Source organism: Glycine soja, chromosome 9 (genome assembly GCF_004193775.1).
Source record: "Glycine soja cultivar W05 chromosome 9, ASM419377v2, whole genome shotgun sequence".
NCBI classification, from domain to species: domain Eukaryota; kingdom Viridiplantae; phylum Streptophyta; class Magnoliopsida; order Fabales; family Fabaceae; genus Glycine; species Glycine soja.
The window spans coordinates 41,045,224-41,055,588 of NC_041010.1; the positions used below are offsets into that span (position 1 = coordinate 41,045,224).

The 10,365-nt window shown below is 32.2% G+C and overlaps 1 protein-coding gene across 1 annotated transcript; it reads right to left on the reverse strand.

Moving 5' to 3' along the window:
• Positions 1-2,725: 2,725 nt before the first annotated feature.
• On the reverse strand, positions 2,726-6,476 carry LOC114367573 (ABC transporter G family member 17-like). The gene is made up of 3 exons (XM_028324768.1): positions 5,890-6,476; positions 4,592-5,313; positions 2,726-3,889 (listed from the first exon to the last, which is right to left on the reverse strand). Exons 1-3 carry the CDS (start codon positions 6,376-6,378, stop codon positions 2,908-2,910), a joined length of 2,193 nt encoding a protein of 730 aa, XP_028180569.1. The 5' UTR covers positions 6,379-6,476; the 3' UTR covers positions 2,726-2,907.
• Positions 6,477-10,365: the final 3,889 nt, after the last annotated feature.

Consider the following 10,365-nt stretch of genomic DNA (forward strand, 5'->3'; position numbering starts at 1 on the left):
TTTAAGTTACAAAATTTTGATGCAGTCGTCATCATGCCTACTAACTACATCTGACTAGCAAAGTTATTATAATGCTTAATTATTTATGATTAATTAAGCTTGAGACCCATCAAATTTGATAATTTTGAATAAATTTCTACAATCTATGTAGATAGTGTTGGAAAAAGAATGTTAGAAAGAGTTTTTTTGGATAAACAAGTGTTAGACGGAATGTTCCTAATATTTCTCTTTAAGTATAAATATCTTGAATCTATGCTTAATTTAGAAACCTTAGGATCCGTTTGATTAAATCATTCTAAAGGAGAAAGGGTAATTTTAAAAGTATTTACATGTTTCATGCTAAAAGACTTCGTTTCTAAATATTTAAAGAATCTTGAAATTTTAATTTCAAAATACAGAATGTAAAATACTAAATTAAGAACTAGAATTTAAAAATCTTTTTATAGGGACTTCAATTCGGAGGGTGCTCCTCTCAAGGAGGCCACCAGCCATTACCATATCTATAAAAAAGGATGAAACTCTGTCTACCTTAAAATGTTTCAGATCAATTGCTTATGACTGTAAGAATTTGTTAGTGGAAACAGATCGACGTTGGTTAAGTCCTTGATTCTAATAAACAAAATTAAAATAATGAACATTAAATCAGTGCAATTCAATTTCCTGGTATTTTGAATTAACCTACATATTTAAATGCTAATAATCCATGGTGACATTTATTAATAAATCATCTTGGATAAACTCTTGTTAAATTAGCCTTTTCGGTATAATTAAAGGTTTTCCTCATTGTGTATATATATTATACATATTGGCTTAAGTATTTAAATATTACTATATCATAATGATGAAATCAAGTTGGCTTGCCTATACCCGACAAAGCGAATTTGATACTTCCAATGGATTTACTAGCATATTTCTCTATTAAGCTTTGTCTGCTAATAATACATATGGCCTAAAGATTTATTATAGGGCCAAACTTCACCTCTAAAAAAAATAAAATCATCCAACAGGCACTTGGCAGTTCGAACGATAACTGGTAGAAGACCTTTCGGATATATATATATATATATATATATATATATATATATATATATATATATATATATATATATATATATATATATATATAATATATATATATATATAAGGAAATATTTTATCATAATCAACTAATAATCACTCATCAACCAATATAATGGTCATAAAAAAGAAAGCATTCGATTAATCTCTAATAAGTCAATCTAATTGGAATTATCTACTCAGCATTAATTGTTTTATATTACGTCAACCGGAAATCCGAAGATTATGAAATTGATTTTTTTTAAAAGATGGAAATTGAATTAATATTCATAATCTTTGGGATTTTTTTACGTACTGTAGTGTTTTTTTAACCAATAGTAAAAAATTATCATAAATTATGTACTACATACAGTTGGCCACTGCTCATCCATCACATTTGTGCAAAATATAAAATTGTGAGTGGATTTTGTTATTCTCTCCACTTATTTTCATCACTCAACTAACAAATTCCAATTTATATTTCTCATTTTTTTTTCTTCTCTTCTTTTCTTATATTGCTAGCTCCACCATTTCTTTTCTATAAACACAATCTTTATCCTAATTTATTTTTCCTTCTTATTTTCTTTTCCTCCGCCCCAATTACCCCATGGTGAAAGTTCATATTTTTCCATTTTATATCCATAGGGGCTCGGATTACATAATAGACTTGAGGCGTGACGGAAAATTTTGTACACCTAATGATGAATAATATTTAGAAATAAAAACTATTTCAGAATAATATTAATTTTTTTATTAATGATACATTTAATAAGTTTTACTTTAATTTTTCAATATAATTCTAAGATCACTTTCATCTAATTACAAATCATTATTTGAATTAATTTAAGATAATTATTTTAAAAGTTAATAAATTTATCATATATAATAAATTGTGATTAAAAATTTTTACATGATAAGTATAACTTTTTTTTCCTAAGTCTAACACTACTCTATTTCATCTATTTAATAACATTAATTTTATAAAAAAAAAGTTTAATGTTTATACAATGAAAGTGTAAGTTTTATATTTTTATTCAATTATAAATTATTGTTTGAATTATTTTAAGATAATTATTTTAAAATTTAATAAATTTATATGATTTGTATAACTCTTTTTCTCATTGTTCTTTTTCATTTACTTATTTTTTTTTTAATATGTGGAAAACAAAAACGACACTTATTTTAGAGTAAATGGTAGTGTATGATACACTCATTAGATTAAAAGTAAATTATACTTTAATTAAAATACTGTTTTATGAAAATCCAACTTAAAAAAGATTTTAAGCATTGGATTAGGAAGTTCACAGATTGCCATAAACTCAAACACATGCAGTACAACACAATCATTTAAAGAAACTTCTACCCTTCCGGCGGATATATAGTTCTGCTACCCATATCAGCACCGCTTTTCCCTTGAATGAAGCCAGATCATTATTAATAAGTCTTTTTTTCCCTTCATTCTTTGCAGATAACAAATTCAATCACTGAAACTGTGATTTGTTAAAAGTCTTTCTCTAGATCCTTGATTTACACTTTTAACACTACTATTTCAATTCAAAAATTGGTTAACCTTTTAAATATCTGTCTTAAAAATCATGATTACTTTTAGTTGACAGATAAAACTTTTTACACTAATACACTTGTAAGTGTATAGAAATTGAACTCTTAATTTATCAGGTAAAAAATCCATCAAATTTTATTATACAATTTAAAAAGCTTGATGCAAAATATAACAATGACGAAGCAACATATTTAACAGTTCCTCCAGCATAAAACAATATTGTTTGGCAGTGCAAAACAAATCAAATGGTTAACTAACTGACACACATTCCCTTATATATGTATAGTTCACTACGACCTCTGGTTTTTTGATGCAAAACGAAGGACCAAGTAAAACAAAACCCTATATAGCACAGCCCAACCAAACATTATAAGCACAATTGTCCTCTTCCTACGTTCAAGAATGTCAATATGTAGACTTTTCAAGATATCAAAACCAGTAATGGCTGCACCATCAAGATACCCAAACCCAAAGGTATCATTGGTCTGGTACTGGTTCATCAAGAGCCCCTCATAAGGGTACGTCATGGTTGAAATTTTGTTCATCCAACGCCAAAAATGGGGAATGTCCTGGCTGTTTAAGAAGTATCCACAGAACAAGAAGAACAAGGCAGTGAAGGCAATAACCACAGCATAACCAAGGATGTAATTTGGAACAACTGAGCTCACAAACACAACAAATGAATTGGTTGAAAGAAGAGAAACGAAGAGAACAAGCAAGAAGTAAAGAAAAGGGCCTCGAAGTTTTAGGGCAAACCAAACAATGACAGCATAAGAAGTTGCTTGGAGAAGAATGAATGGCATGTGAGTGATTATGCCTGCAATGGTGTAAGTGGAAGCTCTATAGGCGTTGTGAGAGGTTTCCCTTATGAAGATGAACCTTTCTTGGATGAAGGCCGGGACGGCGTCGTTGGAAGAGAAGAAGAAGAGGCACACTGTGAAGATGAAGAAGCTGAGGCGGTTGGTGATTCCTTGCAATGTTTCTTTTGGCTTGAAGAACATTGTGGCCATCATGATGCCCATGAAGGTGAGAACCATGAGTCTTGAAAGGAAGAGTTCAGGGGTGCGCCTTATGTTTATGAAGTTGCGACGCATAAGGATCCAAATCTCTCCTATGTAGGAATTTGCAAACTTTGGGCCAAGGTGTTCGTGTGTGGCGTTTGAGGCAGTGATGTAGTCATTCTCATTCACTGTGTAGTCACTGCTATGGGGTGTTGGAGTGGCTTGGAGGATTTCACTCGAGTATGTGTAGTAGCCAGGTGAAGCATTGCTTCTGCGTATCACACAAATGATTAAGAATAACAAGAACATAAAAAATTTTAGGACATAAATTAATTAATTAAAGGCTTAATTAACATTTTGGTTTCTATAAAATATCTCATTTTGTGTTAAACCAAAATATCTCATTTTATGTTTTAATCCTTCAAAGATTTTTTATTTGTTTCTGTCCATATAATTTTTTTTTCTTTTGATTTTAGTTTCTGCTTTGAATAATGATATAATAACGAACTTGACAATCCATTTACTTATCATCATTAAATCTCAGTGATATGAGGATAAAATAATTGAAATTTAAGTTTTAAACTCACTAATAAAAAAAATAATTTTTATTAGTTTTATAAAATAAAAAAGTCACAATGTTAACAAAAAAGGAAAAATATATTATGACACTCAAATACTAATAGATACCTAATGAAAAAGAAAATAGAGCTATAATAGATAATATGATATAATAAAAAAAGATAGAAAAAAATAAAAGTTATTGATAAGATGTGTGAAATACTGGGATGTCAAAATATCACCACTAAACAAAAGTCACATATTATTGCACAAAAAATCTAATATATAACTATAAAAAAGAAAATCTCTTAAGTTTTGATTTAGGTTTCAGTAATTACTGGTTGGGCCCTACTAATAAGATAGCCATCTAAGTTCTCATATAAAACAATGTTGAATAAATGGTCTAGTCAATTACCTTGCGGTATTCTGCAGCTTGTGATCATTCTTAAGCCGCGAAGGAGTGAATTTCAAAAACGCCGCACTATTCCCAGTGCTCCACGACATTGATGTATTGTTGTTATAGGGACTTCTGAGACTGTGATCAAAATCATCCACGACCCTTCTACTCACTTGCGACGAGTAAGAAAAGTCCTGAGATTTCTCCCCATACCTATGGCCAAGGTGCGAGGACGGAGCAGGTGAGGGTGCAACAGAAGACAGAGAGTGTAGTTGTTCAGACAAAGGAGGTGGCTTCACTCCAGTGCGTGCAAACTCAGCAAGTGCTTCAACTCCAACCTCAGACTGGTCATACTCTTGAATCACATCAATGAGAAGCTCGATGGGGCTCTCTCCTTTGGGAATTTTGCGTGGCATGCGACTCAGGTGGAGTGCCACGTCTTGGGGCGAGCCTTGGAACATGAGCTGGCCGCGTGCGAGGATGATGAGGTGGTCGAGGAGGAGCTGGATTCTGGATGAGGGCTGGTGGATGGTGAGGATCACCGTGCTACCGCTGCGGGCGATGTCATGCACTTTCTCGATCACGCTGTGGGCACTGGTGGAGTCTAGCCCCGAGGTTGGCTCGTCCAGGAAGAGGAGGGATGGGCCGTGGATGATGTCCACGCCGATTGAAACCCGACGCCGCTCTCCGCCGGAGACTCCTCTTGTACCTTCGTCTCCTATGTAGGTGTTTTGAGATGACTGCTCCATCCAAATACAAACATGTTTTCAAGACAATAATATATGATAGATGATAAGATATGATAAAAAAAAATTATTAATTGTGTGTTTGAATAGTACAAATGTCAAGGTTGTCTACAAATGCGTATATCATTACTCTATTTGTTTTTAACAAAATTAATGAAGGGACATTGAGGGTGGTATATATCTTAACTATGTTTGAATAGTGTTGTGATTTAATAAAAATTTTATTGCATAAATTATTAAAGTAAAACTCTATTCAATCACCAAAAACATCTATAATTCATATAGGTTTTAATATTTCCTTGGCTAGGAATAAGGCAAATGTTATTCTTAACAAGTGTTTTTAAAACATTCGTCTAAATATTTTATTAGGATGTATAAAATTATGTTTTCATAATTATTTTGGTGGTCTTCTTTGATTATCACAATAAATATTTACTTATTTTAATTCATTAATTAATGTCCTTAGAGCACTTATTATTAACCACCTAAGAACAATTGAACAGCAATTCAATTAATTAGTAGCAGATTCTATTCCATAGAGGACTAATTCAGTGGTATCAAAACCCTTACCGATAAGCCAAGCTGGTTAATGAGCTTCTCCACCCTCTGCTTCTTATCAGCAAGTGAGAGTGGCCCCAGACGAAAATCAGCAGCAAACATCAAAGTCTCATAGACGGTGAGCATTGGGAAAAGCCTGTCTTCCTGCATGATATATGCAGAAGTTCTCTTGATCAAGCTTGCACTCACAGTCGCACCATCCAAGGAGACCCTCCCTTTGAGGCTCCCACTCGCAATCCTCCCAGCAAGGCCATCCAAGAGAGTGGACTTTCCTGCTCCACTAGGGCCCATCACTGCAGTGATGCAACCCTTTGGTGCATAGCTGGTGATATCATGCAGCAAATCCACCTCTTCATTCGACCACTTCCCCTCAACCTTTTTCTTCTTTGTAACGGTGTAAGTGAGGCACTCGAACACCAGACCCCCAGTGAAGCTCACCGGCGGTTTCTTTATGTCAATCACTGTTTGATCAACACGATGGTGGCCATTGGCTTTAGTCATGGTTGAGGCTAAGGTGTGTGAACAAGTTCAGTATGAACTTTTTTTTTTATATGTAAGAATCGAAGATAGGTATCAAAGTGTTAGAGAAGATGTTGAGAGTAGAGCGCCTGTTCAAAAGGGCTCCGAAACTGAAGGGGTGGAGGATTGAGGATGTATTAAAAGAGAAGGGAAAAGAATGCATGTGGGAAAAGGACTTTGTGAAGCCGGTGAAGATGGTGCTTCCAAAGCTGTTCACCATGCTGTCTTCATTGAAGAATCCATTTGAGGTTGTTTCCATCGAAAGGTGAAAGTGGCTTCTCGTTTTCTTCATCGCTCTTGGTTGATTATATTCGTTTAATTACATTAAGCATGCATACGTGATGTATATAATATTCAGTAAAGAAAGCCTAGCTATGAATATTACCTTTTTGGATTTATATATGGTTCATTATTGTACGTATGTGGAACACTAACGGACTTACCGATTTTATGAACAACTATTAATTAGAAAAAACAAAAATTGGTTACTTTCGAATTCTTTTTTTAGAATAATTAATTGCTATTTAACAATGCAATAAGATTTATTAGAAAAGTGATGATATATATCCTTATATATGGTACCATCCTTTTCACCAAGTTATTGAGCCGTACGTTGTGCCTCAGTAATCGGCATAAGATCCTTATCCATGTTCCTCTTCAAGCAGAAGTTACCATTATTAACTGTTGAACCAAATGTTGAAGGACGACAGTGAAGTATGATTTTCTTAGCTGGAATCTTTTCCTTCCGAATCGACCAGGATCTGTATATAGTTGTTGGTCGATGATCTACAAGTTATTGTCCTAGCTAGTAAATAGTTATGTTTTGAATTTGATTAATTTCAACCTTTTGTTGTCATAAAAACACGTGAAAAACTAAAATGTACTTGATTCTGATAAAGTAAGTAATCTTTAATGAATTAATCAATAGTTGATATTCAACAAAAAAAAATGTATGATTTATTAATACATATAGATGTACTATTATTATTTTTTTCATTAAAGAATTATATTTCTTAGTTTATCTTTTTTTTTTTATCAATTTAGCATTAACGCGTACATCATAATATAATTGAGTTGAGTCAAAATTGGAGTACACTAACTTATATTTACTAGCGTACACTTGCTTATTTTCTACAAAGAATACATATTTAATAAGTTATATCTTGGATATGTTTTAAGATAATCATAATTATAAATTATTAATTAAAATACTCATTCTTAAAGAATAGGTGAGCCTTGAGTGAGTGTATTTTAATAAATTTTACAGCAATTTGTTAGTATATACATGCATTTGTTTTCCGAAGAAATTCATTAACAAGTTTTAAAAAGAGTTGTCATAACATATATTAACGTATATTCCAAAAAAAAAATGAGTACAAATATATATTGATAATGTTTGCGCCAAAAACTTGTCTATCTTGAGTCATATCAAACACTACGACGAATTTTTAACTTCGCAGGAATCGGGTTCCACCTTAGAATTTGTCACAATGCCATAACTAGACAAATCTGGCTTGTGATTCTTGACTTGACAAATCAAATAAATACTAGAAACCAAAGTCAGCAAATGCATTCATAACATAAATAGTAAATATGTAGAAGAGGTGTGACACTCTTCAATTGAGGAATTAAGATGAAAGGGATTAATATACAATATAATACGATGATGACTATAATTAATGGACGGCAAAAGAAAAGGAAAAACACAATAATATTTTGCATGCAAGCTCATTTTTATCATTCTTCGAAAGTAATCAACCCATTATCTGTATAACATTTTTTAGTCGTCAATGATGTTTTTTTTCTTTTCATTTTTATTTATTTTCATTTATTTCTTTTTTGACTTTTCCTAAAAGTGTACGTAAATAATATTTAGGTGAAATTTCCCGTAACCCAGAAATATAGTTGGGTACAGTCTCCTCCGTCCTATGTAGCAACGTGGATATCATTGATGATATGAAAAACATTATTGTTTTAATATTACTATATCTCTATGGTAATTTCTATTTCAAATAACCCATTTGTATTAACGATTTGTTTGTTTAGATACATTTTGAAGCGAAAGAAATAGATCAGAAACAAGTGAGAGAGAAAAAGAATTTTATGGTTTATTGGAAAAGGAGAGATAGGGGGAAGATAGAAAAGTTTTATGGATCTACACGCAAAAAATAAAAATAAAAATATCTCATGAAGGCTTTATTTGGATATTGAAAGATTTTGAGAAAAAAGGATCGAGAGTATAAAAAGAAGCAGAAGAAAAGAGAATTTGTAAAAGAAAATAAAAAAATTGGGTGGATTCTAATTGAGGTAGTGAATATGTAGTTTACGGGTAAATTGATATAATTGTTTTTTCAGACTTTATTTCATAAACAATTATCTTAATTTTTCTTTAAAATAGATTCTTAAATCTTCTTTTGTAAATAAAATTGTAAAAAAAAAAAAAACAACTATGTTGAATTGACAACTAAAATCTTACTAAGTTATGGATGATTTTCACATGAAGGGAATGAAGATGCAAAAGGAGAGCAGTGAATCACAAACTTAAGCAAACGATTAATCTTGCTTAGGGTTTTAAGTTAAGGCTTGCTTATGTGAGTCTTCAATCTTGTTTAAGTGAGAAGGGATGCTTAAGCAAGACTATGTTGTCACTTAAGTAATCACACAAGTTCAAGAAGTAGGTTTAAACAACACAAATTCGTTTAAGTAAGAACTCATTTGTGTTTAATCCGACGTGGTAGTTTTTAACAAAAAAATTATTTATAAGTGGATAAGTGGAGCATAGTGATTGGCTCATTCAGAATTTTGATGAGGGTGATTCTAAAGCGCGATCTCTCTTTATTTTCCTTCCATGGTTGATTCTTCATATTCTACAAATTCTTCTTGTATCTTCATCTTCTCCATGGCTTGTAGTAGCTAAACTTCACAGTTGTTGGAATTGAGCATGTAATAGGAGCTCAAACCACATGATTATTGTGTATATATCTTCATATCTATTCAATGCATTTGATTTCTACTTTTAGGCTTCAATCTCTGTCTTAGCTTGATCAACCTTATGCCATGAGTTATTTTGTGTTTGAAAACATATCTTAATTCTAGATTTGGAGTATAAATAGGTCGAATAAGACTTCTAGGGATAGGATTAATGTTTTCAATGTTTGAAATCCTTTTTTCTGAACCTAATTTTTATATTAGATCTCATAAGGAATTGAGGGATCTAATATAGAAATTAAGTCTCAATTCTTTAAGAATTGAGATTTGAGAATTCTATAAGGATCAAATATGTGTTGAATTGAGAATATGATCTAAGATTTCAATTACATGTGATGAGATTCCTATGAAGTTCAATTCCAACAACATTTTCTTTCTTGTTTTGTGCTTCTACAAACTTTTTGGTTCTAGAATGTGTTTAAGAGGATATTCAGCTGGTGGTGGAAGAATAATGAAGAGAAAGACGTCGAGGAGTTTATGGAGACGGTTGACGATGGTGCTACAAGCGACAAAATTGTGGGTAAAGGAGGATTTGGAGACTCAACAACCGACCTTGACTCTGGTGGAGTTGTAGGAAGAGGTTCTAAGACCTTCGGCTTCAATGTTGAGAGTGTGCAAGTGAGCGACAAAGGTGTCTTTGAGAGGAGTGTCAAAGTCAATGGCAACAACGATAATTTTGATAGGGCATGGGTTTTCCTACATGGTTATTTTGCTTTTGCTGATTTAGTTATGTCATTTGAGGAGTTATTTGTTACAGAGGAAACATCATTCTAAGTAGACTATATATAGTTGTTGATGGTGATGATGCACCTTAGTGAGGTTGGTGGTGCATGGTGGAGATGAAGTGGAACACAACATTCTACGAGATGCTGACATCAATGGGGATGACAGAGAACTTCATTAACTATGTGAGATGAAAGTGATTATTAGATTGATTATATTTGATTAGTCAATAAATACTAACTATAATATGTTGAATCT